Source organism: Zalophus californianus, chromosome 4 (assembly GCF_009762305.2).
Source record: "Zalophus californianus isolate mZalCal1 chromosome 4, mZalCal1.pri.v2, whole genome shotgun sequence".
NCBI classification, from domain to species: Eukaryota; Metazoa; Chordata; class Mammalia; order Carnivora; family Otariidae; genus Zalophus; species Zalophus californianus.
In genome coordinates this window covers 23609606-23630717 of record NC_045598.1, presented here as the reverse complement: position 1 = coordinate 23630717, position 21112 = coordinate 23609606, and the positions used below count along the sequence as shown (strand labels likewise).

The window sequence follows — 21112 nt, the reverse complement described above, 5'->3', positions numbered from 1 at the left end:
AGTCGGAGTAATTGCTCTCTGCTAAAAAACCTTTAATGCCACAAAAGGTATCAGTCTGAATTGGTCATATCACAAGCTACATAGCTAACATGCTAAAAGAGTATAATAAGAATGTTGAATGATCTCGGGTATAGACCTCAAGGTCCATGTGGTAAATACAGAAGGGATTATGTTACTAGTCGGAAAGTGAGTTACCGTACTTTGAGAATATCCTCCTCATGGAGAAAAATCTTGAGCTGATGTAGCCAGACAGGAGATCTAGGCATACTGGGTTAATGGAAGTAATGAGGAGAGAAATAGCTTTTCCTTTTCCCAAAGATGTGAGGCCTTCATCTTGATACACTCATAGAATCCTAGCATATGGGAAAGAAGGGTGGGGAGGACCCTAAAGTGGCAACTCACTTGGATAATCTACTTGTAGATCATTAGGATCTGTATCCAAGTGGTGCCTGGCTGGCTCAGTCAGTAGAGCATACAACTCTTGATCTTGGGGTTGTGGGTTCAAGCCCCATGTTGGGTGTAGAGATTCCTCAAAAATAAAATCTTAAAAAAAAAAAAAAAGATTTCAGGGCACCTGGCTAGCTCAGTCAGCAGAGCATGCAACTCTTGATCTTGGGGCTGTGAGTTGGGCATGGAGCCTACTTAAAATAAAGATTTAAAAAAATTAGGGGCTCCTGGCTAGCTTAGTTGGTGGAGCATGTAACTCTTGATCTCAGGGTCGTGAGTTCAAGCCCCACATTGGGTGTAGAGATTGCTTAAAAATAAAATCTTAAAAAAAAAAAGATCTACATCCTGATTCTCAGCTGCCAGTTGGCAATACCCATTTTTGAGAAATAAATTGAAAAAAAAATCATTTTAGAAGAGTCGTGAGAAAAAGCAAGAGAAAAGATATCAAGAGCATATGACTGCCTTTTATGCTGGCATCGTTTGTTGCATTGTGAAATGAAGTGAGTCATTTAGCTGTTTGCTTATAAGTCTGGACCTCCGGGTGGATGATAGCCGTCTTTGCTGTCTTGATTTAGGTGTTCTAGTTCTGTGATCCTTAAGCTTAACGGTGGCCAAGCATCTGGAAGACTTGCAGTCTTTGCAGAACATCCTTGAATTGATAAGCTTATTTCATCAAACAAAAAACAGTTTATCAACCGAAAAATAATTACTATGTTTATGTACCTTATGTACAGAGGTGCTCCTTAATAACACTCATTAAACTTCATTCCTTGCTAGACCAAGTTCCCTGAGGACAGGAACTGTGTCTATCCATTTATCCCATTTTATCCTAGCACCTGGCATGTTATAGGTATATGGTACATGTGGAATGAGTAAATGTAGTATAAAGTCATTGCTGTGTGACCTTCCAAGTCAGTTCCAGCTTCCTGGGTTTTCTGTAAGTGCTGTCATTTTGCAGTCTCTTTATACTCAACCAACATGTAGTAGTGAGTACCAACTTTTTTAACATTAGAGCAAAAAGCTTGAGATTCAAAAAATTATATGTATTTTTTTTTTTAAAGATTTTATTATTTGAGAGAGAGAGAGCACGGACGGGGAAGGGCAGAGGGAGAAGCAGACTCCTCACTGAGCGGGGAACCCAACGTGGGTTTTAATCCCAGGACCCCAGGATCATGAACTGAGTAAAAGGCAGATGCTTAGCTGACTGAGCTTCCCAGGCACCCCCCAAAATTATATCTATTAACTAATTTTTGTCAACCTTATGAAATATGAAAATACTGCACTATTTTTATTTTTAGTGTCAGGAAAATTGGTCCAGTCAGTAGAGCCAATAGTGTTCCAAGGGAGTATAATCTCAAAACTGTTGTGGTAAATTTTTAAGTACCTTTTCTATGGCTGATGATGAGTTTTCTTTTGTGTAGTAATGATCACAGAACCCCTGTCTTCCTAACAGTGTTGTGGAATGTCTATGGTGACTGTGATAACTATGCTACATTGAAGGGACACAGTGGGGCAGTGATGGAGCTGCATTATAACACTGATGGCGGGTGAGTAAGTAGGCTGAATAATGGAATGACAGCTGCTTCTCATACTAATTTTTCTTGACATCCTTTCACATTTCATCCTTAAGTTTTCTCTCAGGAGACTTTGCTGTCAAACACTACCGCATTTTGGGCAGCTACTTTATTATCCTATCACTGTCAACCCAATTTCTTGTTTCATTTATGCATTTGCAAATACATCTCTGTCATCTAACATCAGCAGCCCAGACAAATTTGTTTCTTTAAGACATAAAACAGAATGTAATTTTATATGCAGAAATCAGCTATTTTTACTATACAAGCAATAAAAATATTTATTTTGAGAAACTCAAAAACATATAAATAACATATTCCTACCACTCCAAAGATAATCACTGTTAATATTTTGATACATTTTTCTCAAGTTCTTTTCCTACTTAAGGCCGTTTGGTTTTACATGTACATTAGAGGCTCACGTATGATCTTTTCTGCTGCTTTTTTCCTTTAACATTCACCTAATGTATCATTTATTATAACATACGTTTATCATAAACATTTTAATGATCGCATAATGAATTACAGTAACTATATGTAATACAGAAATGTGATTATACAAAGTTAATTAGTCCTAGTAGGTATTTCACTAAACATTCATTATTTTATAACTCTGATCTCTAAAATCATAAGATCCCTGAATCAACTGGTACATAGCCTTGTAGCCTTGTATACATTTTTCCTGTTAATATTTGAGTAAAGATAGCCTTATAAAATCAATTATAACTTAGAAATCATTGTCAGGGGCGCCCAGCTGGCTCAGTCCTGGGAGCATGTGATTCTTGAGCTCAGGGTCATGTGTTTAAGCCCCTTGTTGGGTGTAGAGGTTACTTAATAAAACTTTAAAAAAAAAATCATTTTCAGAGATGAAATAAAAACTTTGAATTTTAGAGAAAGGGTTAAAGTTACTGAGTCACTGGGTCAGGAATTGCCACAGTCTATCTTCCCTCTGTAGCAGGGAGTGATTAAACATTTCCAGATGGGAAAGTGTCTAAAGCGTTGTCTATCAAGGAGGAAGATACTGAGAAAACTACTGTATTAGTTTGGAATATATCATGGGGACTGACAGAAGGACATTTTTTACATTTTCATGGGGTAGACCTTGTAACCCAGTCTAGAGCACCAGTAGGATTTTGGTAGGTAGGGTGAGGCATGCCTGCATCATGTGTCAGACTGTCAAGAGTACAACGTGTCAGTGGCCTTAAAGAGTTTGGCACATTTTGGCAAGTGGGGAGGATGGATGGTTATTGTTCATCTTCACTTACTTATTTTTTGTTCTTGTAGTATGCTCTTCTCCGCATCCACAGATAAAACTGTGGCAGTGTGGGATAGTGAAACAGGCGAGAGGGTTAAAAGGCTGAAAGGACACACTTCTTTTGTGAATTCCTGTTATCCGGCCAGGAGGGGCCCCCAGCTTGTCTGCACTGGCAGCGATGACGGGACAGTTAAGGTGGGTGTTGTCTGTCTGTATGTTGCAGTTTCTGAGGTTCCATAATGTGAACTTACTTTGCCTTCCACTATGGCGTAGCCTCCTCTCCACAACTTTGTTTTAGCAGTCATTTCCCAAAACAGAGGTCTTTTTATTTTTACCTTTTTTTAAGATTTTTTTTTTTTTTTTTTTTTTTAATTTTAGGGAGCGAGCGAGTAGCGGGTTGGGGGGGGAGCAGATTGGGAGGGAGAGGGACAAGCAGACTCCATGCTGCATGTGAAGCCCAATGCAGGGCTTAGTCTCACAACCCTGAGCCAAAACCAAGAGTCAGACACTCAACCAACTGGGCCACCCAGGCGCCCCCCAAAAATGAGGTCTTTTTAAATAAAGTCAGTATTTTTAACTTGTAGAATGTTAGAACCATGTTGAACCATTGTGACTTGGAATGAAATGGACCGTCTGAGTTGGATTCTTGACTGAGCTGTTTACGTAATTATGTGATCTCAGGCAGTTCACTTTTCTGATCCTGTTTCTCAGTCTTTAGAACAGTGACAGTAATATACATGTCTTATCAAGCTGTTGTAAAAGTATAGTCACTATATGAAAAGATCATATATGGTTTCGAAACAAGGTCATTTGGTCCAGTGATTTCCAACTTGTCTTCATGTCAGACTACCTGAAGAACCTGTTAAAAATACCCAGATTTCGGGCGCCTGGGTGGCTCAGTCATTAAGCGTCTGCCTGTGGCTCAGGTCATGATCCCAGAGTCCTGGGATCGAGCCCCACATTGGGCTCCCAGCTCCGCGGGAAGCCTGCTTCTCCCTCTCCCTCTGCCCCTGCTTGTGTTCCCTCTCTCACTGTCTCTCTCTGTGTCAAATAAATAAATAAAATCTTTAAAAATAATAATAATAATACCAGATTCGGGATGTCTCAGTCGGTCAAGCATCTGCCTTCAGCTCAGGTCATGATCCCAAGGTCCTGGGATCAGGTCCCGCATCAGGCTCCTTGCTCAGCAGGGAGCCTGCTTCTTCCTCTGCCTGCCGCGCCCCCTGCTTATGCTGTCTCTGTCTCTCTGACAAATAAATAAAATCTTAAAAAAAAAAAAAATACCCAGATTCTAGTTCAGTAGGTCTAGAATGGGAATTTTTGTTTTTAAATTAAGACTTTTTTTTAGAGCAGTTTTAGGTTCACAGCAAAATTGAGGGGAAAATACAGAGATTTCCCATATACCCACTGCCCCCACTCATGCACAGCCTCTCCCATGATCCCCCACCAGAGTGGTATATTCTTTTACAATTGATAAACCTACATTGACACATCATGATCACCCAAGTCCATAGTTTATATTAGGGTTCACAGTTAGTGTTATACATTCTGTGGTTTGGGACAAACATATAATGACATGTATCCATCACAGTGGTATCATACAGAGTATTTTTGCTGCCCTATAAATCCTCTGTGCTCCTTCTATTCATCCCTCCCACCCCTGACAGCCACTGATATTTTTACTGTCTCCATAGTTTTGCCTTTTAAGATTGGTTTCTTTTACTTAGTGATATGCATTTTAAGATTCTTCCATTTCGTACAGACAGCCTCTCCTCCGCTGTCCTGCCCACAGTTACCTTGCAGTGTATTCAATAAACTTCTATCTCCTTTAAGAAAAAAAAAAAGATTCTTCCACGTCTTTCCATGGCTTGGTAGCTCATTTGTTTTTAGTGCCAAATAATATTCCATCGTCTGGATGTACCACAGTTTATTTATCCATTCACTACTAAAGGACATCTCGGTTGCTTCCCAGAGTTGGCAATTATGAATAAAGTTGCTATAAACATCCATGTGGGAGTTTTGTGTGGACCTAAGTTTTTCAACTCTTTTGAGTAAATACTGAGGACCACGATTGCTAGATCATATGGTACGAGCATATTTAGTTTTTAGAAACCACCGGTCTGGGTGTCTGGCTGGCTCAGATGGAGTATGCAACTCTTGATCCCGGGGTTGTAAGTTTTTTGGTTTTTTGTTTGTTTTTAAAGATTTTATTTATTTATTTGAGACAGAGAATAAGCAGGGAGGAGAGTGAAGCAGGGAGGGAGGGAGAAGCAGACTCCCCGCTGAGCAGAAAGCCCAATGTGGGGCTAGATCCCAGGACCCTGAGATCATGACCTGAGCTGAAGGCAGCTGCTTAACCAGCTGAGCCTCCCAGGCACCCCTTGGGGTTGTAAGTTTGAGCCCCGCATTGGGTGTAGTGATTAGTTAAAAATAAAATCTTAAAAAAGAAACCATGAATCTGTCTTTCAAAGTAGCTGTACCATTTTGCATTCCCACCAGCAATGAATGAGAATCTTTGTTACTGCACATCCTCATTTGGTGGTGTCAGTGCTTCAGATTTTGGCTTCTCTAATAGGTATGTAGTGGTACCTCACTGTTCGTTTAATTTACATTTTCCTGATGACATATGATCTGAAGCATCTCTTCATATGCTTTTTGTCATCTATGTATCTTCTTTGGTGATTGAGGTGTCTTTTAAGATCTTTAGCTCATTTTTTTTTTTTTAAGATTTTATTTATTTATTTGTCAGAGAGAGGAAGAGGGAGAGAGCACAAGCAGGGGGAGTGGCAGGCAGAGGGAGAGGGAGAAGCAGGCTCGCCACTGAGCAGGGAGCCCAACATGGGGCTTGATCCCAGCACCCTTGAGATCACAACCCGAGCCGAAGGCAGACGCTTAACCAACTGAGCCACCCAGGCGCCCCTTTAGCTCATTTTTTAATCACGTTGTTTGTTTTCTTATCGTTGAGTTTTAAGAGTTCTTTGTACATTTTGGATAATAGGCCCTTATCAGATATACAAATATTTTCTCCCTGTCCTGTGGTTTATCTTCTCATTCTCTTGACATTGTCTTTCACAGGCAGAAGTTTTTAGCTTTAATGAAGTCCAGTTTGTCATTTATTTCTTTCATGGATTGTGCCTTTGGTGTTGTATCTAAAAAGTCATTGCCATACCCAAGGTCATCTGTGTTTTCTTCTGTTACCTTCTAGAAGTTGTACTTAACATTTAGGTGTGTGATCCATTTTGAGTAAATTTTTGTGAAAGGTGCAAGGTCTGTGTTTAGATGAATGTTTTTTGCCTGTGGATGTCCAGTTGTTCCAGTGCCATTGGTTGAAGAAACTCATTTGCTCCATTGCCTTTCCTCCTTTGTCAAAGATCAGTTGACTGTATTTATGGGGGTCTATTTCTGGGGTCTGTTCTCTTCCATTGATGTATTCTTTCTCCAATACCACACTGTCTTGATTGCTTTAGCTTTATAGTAAGTTTTTTTTTAAAGCTTTTATTTATTTATTTGACAGAGAGAGACACAGCTAGAGAGGGAACAAAAGCAGGGGGAGTGGGAGAGGGAGAAACAGGCTTCCTGCTGAGCAGAGAGCCCGAAGCGGGGCTTGATCCCAGAACCCTGAGATCATGACCCGAGCCGAAGGCAGATGCCTAACAACTGAGCCACCCAGGCGCCCCAGTCTTTTTTTTTTTTTTAATATTTATTTATTTATGTATGTTATGTATGTATGTAAGTAAGTAAGTAATCTCTATACCCACCCTGGGGCTCGAACACACAACCCATCGTGGCCCAAAGTGGAGTATCAGGGCCAAGTGAGGTGAGGAGAGCATCCATGCAGGATGGGAGCAGTCCATTGTAGGGAGATGGGGACTGACAAGGGTAAGGATGGCATCCATATGACCAGAGTAGGTAGTCCGGTATGGGGATTTGGAGGGGGGAGCAGGCCAACATGAAGAGTCAATGCCCTAGCAGGGTAAAAGGGTCATCTACACATTGGTGGGGGAGAAAGTATGGGTGTCAAAGCTTGAGCTGAGAGTGTCCACATGGGGTGGGAACAGTTTAGGTAGGGAGTCTGAGGCTAGCATTCCTGAGGAAAGGCAGCCTGGAGAGGGATATTAGAGCCAGAGCAGAGTGAAGGGGGCATTCGTACAAAGGGATAACCCAAATGGGGTGAGGAAGGGGTCCACATAGGGAATGGGAATCACAGTTCAAACAGGGAAAGGCAGACATCCATGCAGGAGAAGGGTAGAAAAGGATGTGGGAGATGATTACGTACAGGAAGCTTGATCAGGTAAGTATAATAAGTATAACGGGAGGCAGAGAAAGGAGTTACTAATACAGGAGAGAGAATACAGGAGAGAGAACTAAAATGCATCTTGTGTTGTTGGCATTGAACTGGAAGTGTCAGTGTGAATGCATGACATTCAACATATAAACAGGTAGGTATAGAAAAAACAATAGATGTAAATGTATGCTTACAGATATGCGTGTGCCTGTGTGTGCATATATTGGCAATTGTCCACTGAGAGGGTTTAGGAACAGTACCCAGATAGCAATGAGCACATCTCCTGTGCACATCTTGGTCTTTAAACACCATTTGCTACTAAAGAAACCAAGACTCCTTATTTTAGGACTGGGCAGGGAAAGTACAAGATGAACCTGGAACATCTTGTGCAAGAATGCTTATCAAAAGAACATCTTAATCAAATGCTCAAACAACGTTATCCATGATGGGACAAATCAAAATCATGAGCCACTCAATAAAATACAATGAAAATGCAGCATCGCTCCAGTGAGATTCCTGCCAAAGAGGCGTAACTTGATTCTAATCATGAGGAAACATCAGACAAACCCAAACTGAGGGACATGCTACAAAATAACTGTTCTGTAATTTTGAGAAGCATCAAGGTCAAGAAAAGTCTGAGATGCTCTTCTAGGCTGAAGGAGACTAAAGAAACATGACTCGTAAATTCAACACATGATTCTGAACTGAATCTCTTTGCAATAAAAGACCTACTGGGACAAGTGGTGAAACTTGAATGAGATCTGAGGATTGGATGGTAGTAATGTCTTGGTGTTAATTTCTTCGTTCTGATTGGTTAAGATTATATAGGATTATTTTAAGATTTTGTTCATTTTTTGAGAGAGAGATAGCGAGAGAGCATGAGTGGGGTGGAAGGGCAGAGGGCGAGGGAGAAGCAGGCTTCCCGCTGAGCAGGGAGCCCAGGGTGGGACTCAGTCCCAGGACTCTGGAACCATGACCTGAGCCGAAGGCCATCATTTAACCAACTGAGCCACCCAGGTGCCCCAAAGATTTTATTTACTTATTTGAGAGAGAGAGCGCATGAGCAGGATTGGGGAGGGGGGGGGCCGCAGAGGGAAAAGGAGAAGCAGACTCCCCACTGAGCGGGGAGCCCAATGCGGGGTTTGATCCCATGATGCCAGGATCATGACTGGAGCCAGAGGCAGACGCTTAAGCAACTGAGCCACCCAGGCACTCCTAATATATATATCTTTATAGGACAAACACACTCGTATTTAGGAGTGTTGGAGCATTAGGTCAGCAGTTCTCAAATGATTCAGGCAACAAAAATGTTCTCTTTTACTTCCAACTTTTTTGTATTTCAAAGTAAAATAATTTAAAAATGATGGGTGTCTGGAACTAATATTCTAAAATATTTGACTCGGGGGTGCCTGGCTGGCTTAGTCAGTGGAGCATGCAACTCCTGATCTCGGGGTTGTAAGTTCAAGCCCCACATTGGGTATAGAGATTACTTAAAAATAAAATCTTTTAGGGGCACATGGCTGGCTCAGTCGTGAGAGCATGGGACTCTTGCACATCTTGGGCAAGATCTTGATCTCGGGATTGTGAGTTTGAGCCCCATGTTGGGTGTAGAGATTACTAAAAATAAACTAAAAAAAATTTTTTTTAAATGTAGATCCATGTTATATAAGTTTATTTTTTTTAAATAGAGCCTAATTGTTTAGAGTATAGCGTTCTAGAGTTGTTGTACCTAATCTTTATCTATTGTTAATAAATTAGCCTTTGAAAATAAATGTTAACTTTTTAAAACAAGCATATATTTAGTAATTATAAGAAATTAACACACATTTTAGTAAATTCAACATGAATGTAATGGAATCAGTACTAAATTCTAGTCATTGTTTTGCTGTTGACTTGCTGGGTGTTTTTTCATCAAGTTAGTTCTGGCTTTGCGCTTTAGTTTGTTCATCCATAAAAGTTAGGATTAAACTAGATGGCCTAAACATAGTAACTTTTAAACATTTTTTAAATAGCAATTTGCATTAAGCAACGCATTTTATATTATGACCCAGAATATACTCCCCTCAGTACATCTATGTTTATGAACCAACCTTTTCTATATGGGACATTTTCTTCTATATTTTTTCTAAATTGGGGTAAAATTCACATAACATAAAATTTAATAAATTTTACCAGTTTAACCATTTTAAAAGGTGTACAAGTCAGTGGTTTTTAGTACATTTACAGTGTTTGTGCTCATCACCATGATCCAATACCATAGAACCCCCCCATAAAAATTAGAAAAGGATGGGAGCAGCCCATTGTAGGGAGATGGGGACTGACAAAGGTAAGGAGGGCAAAAAAGAAACCCCATACCCATTTAGCAGTCAGTATTTTTTCCCTACCATCCAGCCCCTGGGCATTTCATATAAATAGAGTCATATAATAAGTGGCCTTTTTGTATTCAGTTTCTTTCACTCAGCTTAATGTTTTCAGGCTTCATCCTTGTTGTAGTATGTGTTAATACTTCATTCCTTTTTAACACTGCTACAAAGATGGGTGCACAAGTTTTTGTTTCATTTCTCTTGGGTATATATCTAGGAGCAGGATTGCTGGATCAGGTGGTAATTCTACTTTAACTTTTTGGGGAACATCAGGTTTTTCCACAGCAACCACATCATTTTATATTCCTACCAGTGATGTTCAAGGGTTCCAATTTTTCCTCACCATCATTCATTAGTTTCTGGTTCCTTTTTTGTTTTGGTTTTTTTGGTAGTTATAACCATCCTAGTGAGTGTGAAGCAATCTCAAATCATTGTTTTGATTTGCATTTCCCAAATGATTTATGATGCTGAGCATCATTCCTCATGCTTATACCTCCTGAAAAGAAATGTTTTATCAGGGCCTTTGCCCATTTATTGGGCTATTCGTAACATTGTTGTTGAACTATGGGTTTTTATTCTGGATACTAGATCTTTAGCAGGTACGTGATTTGCAAGTATTTCTCCCACTGTTGGTTATCTTCTCATCTCATTTTCTTGATACTATCCTTTGACGTACAAAAGTTTCTAATTTTTGTGAAGATCAGTTTATCTATTTTTTCTTTGGTCACTTGTGCTTTTGGTGTCATATGTAGTAATTCATTGCCAAATCTAAGGCTATGAAGATTTACCCCTGTGTTTTCTTCTAAGAATTTCATAGTTTTAACTTTTACATTTAGGTCTTTGATCCACATGGAGTACATTTTTCCATATGGTATGAAATAAAGGTCTGCCTTCATTTTTTTGGGTATGCTTATCCAGGTGTCCCATCATCATTTTTTGAAAAGACTAATTTCTTTTTTTCTTCTGTTTTTTTCTTCTATATGGGCCATACTTTTTTGCTTCTTTTCATGCATCATTATTTCTTGTTGAAAACTGGACATTTGAATATTATAATGTGGTAACTGTGGAAAGTAGATTCTCCCCAAGGGTTTGACTATAGACCCTCCCCTTGTTGCTGCTTTGGTGGTGTAGCTGTTTGTTTAGTGAATTTTCTTTTTCTTTTTTTTTAAGATTTATTTATTATTAGAGAGAGCATGAGCAGGGGAGAGGCAGAGAAAGAAGAAGAGAGAGAATCTCAAGCAGACTCTCCACTAAGCACAGAGCCCAACAGGGGCTCAACCCCAGGACCCTGAGACCATGTGCTGAGCCGAAACCAGGAGTCAGCCACACAACCAACTGAGCCACCCAGGCGCCCCTATTAAGTGAATTTTCTGAACTAATTTTCTAAAGTCTGTATTATTTGCCATGTGTAGCCACTGAAATCTCTGTTTTATTAGCTTGGTGGCTCACTAATGATTTGACAGATTTTCTTAATCACTTGTGGAAAAAAAAAAAACCTCTCCCCAGTCTTTGCAGATTCACTCTTGTGTGTGTGGTGGGTCTGCCTTTACCAGGCAGTTTACAGCTTTGTGTTAGCCTTCATTTCCTGCTTGTGCACACCCCGTGCAGGTCAGCGAGAGTAGAGTTTAGGACCTTCTCAGGTCTTTTCTGAGCGTGTGCCAGACACGGGCATGCAAATGGCCTTCTAGAGTCCTAGGACTACGTCAGCTTTTCAAAGCCCTTTTTCTCCAAATTGTCATTCCCCAGCTCTCCTCCCAAGCTTTTTGGTTTGTCTTCGGTTTGCCCCAACTGTCATCCCTGGCCCCAGACAACAGAGGCTAATGCATTTGCCTTCAAATGTTTTAGACAAATGCCTCTGCCCTGGCAGAGTTCCAGTTAGGCAAAATAAAGTCAAACCCTTTAAGTTCATCCTTCAGGGAGCCTCCAGACAGTTAAAAACAACCACAATTCTTTGAGAATAAGGTCCATTCTACTCCCTCTGATACTAGGAACCTATACTGGGAATATGGGCCATTGTCTTCAAAGCTCTTGCTGAGCAGGAGATGGAGACAGTAAGTTAAAACACTACAAGACTCTCTTACTAAGACTCAGGAGGGTTTTTTTCCTCATTAAGCATTTGCCTAGTTGCTACAAAGTTTTGATTAGTTTCTAGAGTTCTGATAAAGTTGATTCTGCCAGTTTTTTTGCCACATAATTCTCTGCTTTTGTAGAGGGACAACCTTTTAGCATTCCCTATTCTGCCATTTTTGCTGATGTAACCTCTCTCTGTATATTTTTTAATGTAAGCCACGGTCCATTAATGAGCTAGGATCTACAGTTTGAAAACACTGGTCTAACATCCTTGCTGTGGGAAGAGCATATGAACTAAGCAAGTAGAGAATTTCCATTCTAAGGGCATGTTGATGAACTATAATTATTCATATTTTAACAAAGAAGTCTGAAAATACGAACAAAGTGATTTGTTCTCCCAACTTTCAGATACGTTGGCAAAATTATAGTCACTTCTCACCATGTTACTAGAATATCCAGACAAGTTTCTGAACGGGATCCCTGTTAAAAATGTATTTACCTGCACAAAGTCCTTAGACTTCAAGATGTACTATGCAATTACTTACAGTGATGTTTGACTATAGACCCTCCTATTCCTCTGCTTCAGCTGTGGGACATCCGGAAGAAAGCAGCCATCCAGACATTTCAGAACACCTACCAGGTGTTAGCTGTGACCTTCAATGATACAAGTGATCAGATTATTTCTGGTGGAATAGACAACGATATCAAGGTATGTTTAATATTTGTGTTATACCTCCCTTTGACCTGTCTCCACTCGCAGAGGTAGTCTTTTCAAACTTCTGAGATTGTGATAGCTTTGCACTTTATACCAACTACAAGGAAGATAGTAATTTCAATCTTGTTTTCTTTCTGTCCTATCCTCATTGACTTCTAAGTCAAGGGTTGCATTATGGCTCATATAAATGCCATCAGGGACCAGACAGTTCATGTGAAGTGTGAGGCCCCATGTGTGGAGTCTGTGAACCTGAAGAGTGCATTCCCTGCCTAAAGACATTTGCAACCTTTTTTTTTTTTTCCTCACTCTGTTGGCCTGCTGAGTTAGCATTGAATCAACTTGTGATTCTCAACTCTGATCTCTCAGTGTGTCTTTCTCTTTGAGACCGTGGAAAGGAAGTTTTGGAGAGTCCACAACCAAGAGAGAGGGAAGGTGGCGGTGTTGTGAGAGTTGGCAGCGGTCCACACAGCAGCACAGCGTAGCTCATGCTTTTGACAATTGACTTGGATTCTAATCCCAGTTCTGTCATTTTCTGGTTTCTTAGTACTGCAAGCAAGTTCTTTAACAGACTTAATACAATAACGTCTACCTCATGGGGTTGTAGTGGGGATTAAATGAACCTAATGCATTAGAGCACGTAGCAGAGTTTCTGGACATAGCAAATGCCAGTGGATGGGAAGTGTTTTGGGGCTACACAATTTGTGTCTGTCTTTACATATCGGCTTCCTTAAGTGTTTCAAAGATTTTGACCTTACCTTCTGTTTTACCTTTAGAGTAATAACTGGTGGATAAATACTCAGCTTCCTGCTGGCCCTACCTAAAAATTGTACTGTGTACCCTTTCATCCCTGCCTCCTTTGCTGCTACTATGGATGAAATGTCCTTGCTTTTGTCTAAAGGTAGTCCCTTCAGTGGAAGGATTTCAACTCCTTTTCCTGTCTGGGCCCTTATGCCATCTGTTTTCCCAGATCCTCTGTTTTCAACCTGCTCTTCTGTCTTCTCATCAGCACTCCATCGTGCTCAGGTCTTGGCATTGGGGTGGGGGAGTCTTCCTTTCATTCTGTTTGGTCTTGTTGCCCTGTCCATCTTCCTCTTCACAGCCAGACTTCTTTTGTGGTGATGACCATAATAATGTTATCATTACCATCAGACATTTACTGTCAGTGTCATGCGTTGTTCTTTGAGCTCTTTCTTACTCATTTAAGCTTCACAGCATCCTATGAAATAAATGCTATTAATGCCATTTTACAGACGAAGGAACTGAATTAAGAGAAGCCCAGCAAAATCCAGACTCGGGTTTCAGAGTCCTGCTCTTAATACCTATGAGAAATGTCCCCTGATGATTGTTGTACACTCGCTGTCTTCATTTCCTCACCCCATTTCATTCTTCCACTCCCATGTCTCCTGATCACTCCTCAGCAGTCCGGCTTCTGCCTCCATTATTTCATTGACACCCTTCTCTTCAAGTTCACCAAGGATCCTCCTCCCTTTCCTAAATTCAGTAGATCCTTTTAGTCTTTTCTTTTAGTAGTTGTGACAGCATACTCTCCTACCTCTCTGGCATCGTTCTCAGATACCTCTGTGAGCCATTCTCTCTATACATACCTTAAATGTCATTATATTCCCTAAGGTCTTTTCCTAGGTGCTTCTCATATATACCTTTTCCCTGGACAGTTCTCATCTAATTCTGACTTTGACATCTCTATGCTGAATCTATATTTCTGGCCCAGATCTTCAGCTCTAGACCCCTGTATACAACCAGCCTCTCGGCATTCCCCCACTTGGATGTCCCATAATACTTGAAAATTGACCGTTTCCAAAATTTAACTTCCCATCCCTTTTCTACCTTATAACTGTATGGAGAATGTTGAATCAGGGCATGGGAACTTAATTAGATCTCTTAATAGCTAATGCAGTGTTTCCCAGAGAGAAGTTTGGGAGCGCATTAGCTTTTGAATCACTAGAGGGCATCTTATACACATGACAGTAGGTTAGTGTCATTAAGCTATTATAGTTTTCATACTTTTCAAATTATTACTAGGGGGTGCCTGGGTGGCTCAGTCGTTAAACGTCTGCCTTCGGCTCAGGTCATGATCCCAGGGTCCTGGGATCGAGTCCCACAACGGGCTCCTTGCTTTGCGGGAAGCCTGCTTCTGCCTCCCACTCCCCCTGCTTGTGTTCCCTCTCTGGCTGTGTCTCTCTCTGTCAAATAAATAAATAAAATCTTTTTAAAAAAAAAGATATATATATATTATTAGGGATGCCTGGCTGGCTCGGTTGGTAGAGCATGAGACTCTTGATCTTGGAGTCATGAGTTCAAGCCCCCAACATTGGACATAGAGGTTACATTAAAAAAAAAGAATTCCCTTTAAAAAAAATAGTAAAATAATTATTAAAGTTTACATATGGCAAAATAAAGTTTGCTTAGTGTACAGTTTTATGAATGTTTATGCTTGCATAGATTTGTGTAGCTACCACAAACAAGGTATAGAACAATTTCCATCACCCCCAAAATTTTGTAATGTTCACTTGTGTCAAACCCTCTTTCCATTCCTAACTCATTCTAACCATTGATCTGTTCTTTGTTCTATATAGTTCCTTTTTCTAGAATATCATACAAATGGAATCATATAGTATGTAACCTTTTGAGACTGCTTCTTTTATTTAAGGTCTGAGAATGTGATGCCCTCATCTCTGCTGTGGGGACAGACTAGCTTAAGAATAATACTCTTGTGGGGCGCCTGGGTGACTCAGTCATTGAGCATCTGCCTTCGGCTCAGGTCATGATCCCAGGATCCTGGGATCAAGCCCCACATTGGGCTCCCTGCTCCGTCAGAAGCCTGCTTCTCCCTCTCCCACTCCCCCTGCTTGTGTTCCCTCTCTCGCTGTCTCTCTGTCAAATAAATAAATAAATAATCTTAAAAAAAAAAAAGAATACTCTAGTGCTAGGAAGGCCTTCTTATGACATATTGTGGGGCTTATGCCACGTTCTTTATCCTAGACTGTTCCTGGGTCTTCTCTAAACAGATATATTTAATTATGCTGTAGGCCTTAAGGGGTACCCGATCCCTTTTTAGGATTTGAAGGTTTTCCATGTCCTCTCAGACACACACTGTATGTTACACCTCTCAGGGTAGGTGATTTCTGCAGATAGCTAATCTCAGCTTTGTTCTGAAAGCCAAATTTATCTCATACAGAGAATGTGTAAATAAAGTTCCGTAAGTATAGTAATTACATATATCACTAGCTTTTTTCTAAGAGTTTGTCCTTCAGGGGTACCTGGGTGGCTCAGTCAGTTGAGCATCTGACTCCTGATCCCAGTTCGGGTCTTGATCTCAGTGTCATGAGTCCAAGCCCCACATTGGACTCCATGTTGGGTGTGGAGCCTACTTAGAAAATGAATGAATGAATGACCTTCATATTTCTTTCAGAAGTTCCCTGATTCTTGTTCTGTATAATTTGGTGAATTAGTTCCTACTTACCCTATATGTTGTTTTTTTCTTTTTTCTTTTTTTTTAAGTTTATTTATTTATTTGTAATCTCTACATACAATGTAGGGCTTAAACTCATGACCCCTAGGTCAAGAGTCACATGCAGGATGCCTGGGTGACTCAGTTAAGTGTCAGCCTTCATCTCTGGCCATGGTCCCAGGGTCCTTGGATCGAGCCCCATGTCAGTCTCCCTGCTCAGTGGGGAATCTGCTACCCCACCACTCCCCCAAGCTCCTGTGTGCACACGTGTGTGCACTCTCTTGCTCTCTCAAAAAAAATGAGTAAATGAGTAAATAAATAAAAATCTGTTCTGTCTACAAATACTTAAATTTTTTTGCCAGTGCTTTGTTTTCAGGAATTTTTTTTTTTAATTTTAAAGATTTTATTTATTTATTTGAGAGGGAGGGAGCGAGAGCAGAGTGAGAGGGAGAAGCAGACTCCCTGCTGAGCAGAGAGCCCTATGCAGGGCTCGATCCCAGGACCCTGAGATCATGATCTGAACCAAAGGCAGACGTTCAACCTACTGAGCCACCCAGGCACCCTGGAAATTTTTTTTTTTTTTTTTTTTAGAATGTACACAGTACTCCAAAAACTTGGGAAAACTTTCTACTCTGCTATACTGTTTCTAGCATGAAAACTCATAGTGTTGATGCACACTAACCAGATGCCCAAACATTCACTGAAAACTGATTTGGGCACTTGCAAAATATCTTGCTTAAATTAGTTCTTCTGCCGCAAATCTCAGATACACATTGACTGTGCACAAACAATGTGTGCAGGCCTCAAGAAAGAAGGTCTGGAAATGGTGCCCAAGTGCTATAAGGGATGGCACATTGCATTCTCTCCTAAAAAAGCTAAAGACTTCAACAATGTCTTCTCTGAAGAGGAGGAACAATAGCTTGAAAAAAAATGTCAGCCATTTCAAGCTTTCCTGATTATTGAGGCAGCAAACATCCTGACTCAAAAATGATTGTACATAAAGTGTGTTGGTTTCCACACATGAGTGAGTTATTGATGGGGAAAGTGGAGTTGTCTGTCTTATGTATTGCTTTGACATACAACACCAAACTCATTTCTAGATAAGAGAAGTGCCTTACTTAAACAGGCAGCAAAAAAAATACTCACTTAGAAAAACTACATGGCAGTATTAAATCAAATTTGGAGGAAAATCTGTATTACACCAATGACCTTAACAAAATTCTGTTCTTTTTCCATATGACATTCCAGACCATTCCTTTTGGCTTTATTATTTTTTTTTTTTTTACATAGTTGCAGTCTATGTAAATATAAATACTGTTTTGCATTTTCCTGTTAGCTTAATAGCTTATTACTGGAACATTTTTACATTTGGTCTTCAGAGTTATTTTTAGGAGTTGCTTAATAATAGCTACCAATTATTGAGGTCCTGCTGTGTACCAGGCATCTGCTAAGCATTCTATTTCTAATCTTCCCAACAGCCATAGGAAGTAAATGTTGTTATCCCCATCTTACAGAGTAGAAGCAGGCTTAGAGAGGGTTAGTGGCCCAATAACTCTTAGGACTTGGTCAGTCTGACCCTAAATCCTCACTCTTTCTGCTCTGCTCTACTATCTTTTTTTTTTTAAGATTTTATTTATTTTTGAGAGAGAGAGCGAGCACAAGCAGAGGTTGCGGTAGGCAGAGGGGGAGGGAGAAGCAGGCTCCCCGCCAAGCTGGGAGCCCAAAGCAGGACTCCATCCCAGGACCCTTGGTTCATGACCTGAGCCAAAGGCAGACGCTTAACTGACTGAGCCACCCAGGTGCCCGTGCTCTACTATCTCTAGCATGAGATCCCATAGTGTTGCAGTATGTTTATGGGCCATAACTTAATGAACCATTTATTTTCCCTGTTTTGACATAGGGTTATTTTTAGCCAAACTGTTTTTTTTACCTTTCCCACCCAGATGACAATGAATCTATAGTTTATCTTTCTTTTTAATAAATATGCTTTTCCATAGTGTGTGTGTGTATGTGTACATATAACGACATTAAATGAAAAATTTTAAGCAGTTGTATTTCTGTGTATTACCTTCTTATATATATTTCCATGTAATCATAATGCCTTTTTTTTTTAGATTTTATTTATTTATTTGACAGAGAGAGACACAGTGAGAGAGGGAACACAAGCAGGGGGAGTGGGAGAGGGAGAAGCAGGCTTCCCGCCGAGCAGGGAGCCGGATGCCGGGCTTGATCCCAGGACTCTGGGATCATGACCTGAGCTGAAGGCAGATGCTTAACGACTGAGCCACCCAGGTGCTCCTCATAATGCCCTTTTCAAATGATGTTCACTTGTTTTTCTGTAGTTCTAATAGTTTACTTATAATTGCTGAGAATCATAGTTTAAGCATTTGAAATGCTACTTAGTTTTTTAATTCCTAATACATTTTGTTATGATTTAAGAATAACCCTTGCAAATTCTTAATTTTTGTTAAACTTTATTTTTTTTTTTAAAGATCTTATTTATTTATTTGAGAGAGAATGAGAGATAGAGAGCACGAGAGGGAAGAGGGTCAGAGGGAGAAGCAGACTCCCTGCTGAGCAGGGAGCCCGATGTGGGACTCGATCCCGGGACTCCAGGATCATGACCTGAGCCGAAGGCAGTCGCTTAACCAACTGAGCCACCCAGGCGCCCAGTTAAACTTTATTATATTAAAAATTTGTTATATATAATAAATACATTTATTATATGTAATTTATATGTAGTTATATATATAAACTACGTAAGTTTTAAGTTATATAGGTTTATAGCCCTTTAGTCAGACATAGTAAGTTTGATTCCCTTTTTAGAAAGAGAAGAGGAGTGCCTGGGTGGCTCAGTTAAGCGTCCGACTCTTGATTTTGGCTCAGATCGTGATCTCAGGGTCATGAGATTGAGCCCCACATCAGGCTCCAGCTCCGTACTGGGTATGGAGTTTGCTTAAGATTCTCTTTCCAGGGCGCCTGGGTGGCTCAGTTGGTTGAGCATCTGCCATTGGCTCAGGTCATGAACCCAGGGTCCTGGGATGATAGAGTCCTGTTTCGGGCTCCCTGCTCAGCGGGGAGCCTGCTTCTCCCTCTCCCCTCTGCCTGCCGCGCCTCCTGCTTGTGCTTGCTCTCTCAAAAATAAATAAAATCTTTAAAAAAAAAAAAAAAAAGATTCTCTCTTTCCCTCTCCCCCTGCTCCTACCCCCATCCCCGCTCATGCTCTCTCTCTAAAAAAAAAAAAATTTTTTTAAAGAGTTCTTTTCCTCTTGACAGAAATCCTCTATTTTGTGCTAAATACTGGGCCCACAGCCAGATTGAGAAGGGATACCAGTTTCTCCAGGCAGTTGACTCTTCAGTAACTATGTTTCTTTGCTATTCTCAATTTGATTTCTGGGAGTTTTTGTTTTTGTAGGTCTGGGACTTGCGCCAAAACAAGCTAACCTACACCATGAGAGGCCATGCAGATTCAGTGACTGGCCTGAGTTTAAGTTCTGAAGGCTCTTATCTCTTGTCCAATGCAATGGACAATACAGGTAACTATGGAAAGGAAAGTTCTCCAAGGGCGCAGACACTGTGGACCTCAAGGAGAGTGGGCATTGGGTGCTAGAAATGTGTACTGGGATAAATGTGGATATAAGGAAAGAGTCAAGGGTGGTTCGCATGTTTCTGCCAGGGCAATTGGGAGAACACATTGTAATGGAAAAAGCTTTAGGGGCGCCTGGGTGGCTTAGTCGTTAAGCATCTGCCTTCGGCTCAGGTCATGGTCCCAGGGTCCTGGGATCGAGCCCCACATCAGGCTCCCTGCTCAGCAGGAAGCCTGCTTCTCCCTCTCCCCCTGCTTGTGATCCCTGTCTCGCTGTGTCTCTGTCAAACAAATAAAATCTTTAAAAAAAAAAAAAAGAAAGGAAAAGCTTTAGAAGATATGGTCAAGAAGCCAGGATTCTAGGGGTGCCTGGGTGGCTCAGTTGGTTAAACGACTGCCTTCGGCTCAGGTCATGATCCCAGAGTCCCAGGATCGAGTCCCACATCAGGCTCCTTGCTGAGCAGGGAGCCTGCTTCTCCCTCTGACCCTCCCCCCTCTCATGTACTCTCTCTCTCTCATTCTCGCTCTCTCAAATAAATAAATCTTAAAAAAGAAGCCAGGGTTCTAGTCTCAGATCTGCCATCTAATCCCCGGGAAACTTTGCATATAGCTTTTAAGACCTGTTTCAGCTCTGGTATGCTATGGAGCCATTCAGCGTACGAGAAACTCTTGGTGATTATTAGTTTGTTGAGATCCAGCCAAAGCAGTTCTCGAGCATTGTAGAGAGAACCAAACTTGAATGACCAGTGAGCTGTTGGTAGAGTTGCACTCTTTCTGCCAGTGTGTCCTCCCTCCCCACTCCAAAACACTGGTGGGATGGGAAGTGTGCCCAGTAAAATGTTGCAAGATTCTGCATTCACACAGACTCTTCTCTGCTTGTTTTTGAGTTGCCACATGGGAGGATGGGTTTACTATAGCAAAAAAGGAAGGTGGATTATATGCTTAGTATTGAGAGAGCTTAGAGATGGCCCCCCTCTGGTGTACAAGTTCATAGGCTTGTCAGAAACTGAAATGCTTTCACTGACATTTTGTAATGAAAACAGTGCCTAGCACTCAGGGAGTGCTGAATAAGTAGTTCTTGAATGAATGAACACCCTTACTTTCTGACAGTATTCTCAGCTCAATAGCAGACTTTCACACCTACCTTCACTTCCTATGCCTGTCTGAATCCTAGGATTGTTACGTTTCCTACACTCAGTTAAAATGACATCACTTGAATTCCAGTATCGATACAGCATTTGTTAACAACAGCTGTAGCTACTGTTTATCATGCGTGTTTATATCCTGATTTTGATGTATTTACCATTGACTAATTCTAGCATTGTGTTCACAGTAAGAAAAGATGAGG

General features: G+C 40.8%; 1 protein-coding gene across 1 annotated transcript in view; it reads left to right on the top strand.

The window, feature by feature from the left end:
- Positions 1 to 21112, top strand: part of SNRNP40 (small nuclear ribonucleoprotein U5 subunit 40) — a 33043-nt gene that overhangs the window by 2737 nt on the left and 9194 nt on the right. The window contains exons 3-6 of the mRNA XM_027583765.1: positions 1901 to 1994; positions 3306 to 3471; positions 12581 to 12703; positions 19594 to 19714. Of these exons, the coding sequence (XP_027439566.1) occupies positions 1901 to 1994; positions 3306 to 3471; positions 12581 to 12703; positions 19594 to 19714 (504 nt within the window). The remainder of the gene's footprint in view (positions 1 to 1900; positions 1995 to 3305; positions 3472 to 12580; positions 12704 to 19593; positions 19715 to 21112) is intronic.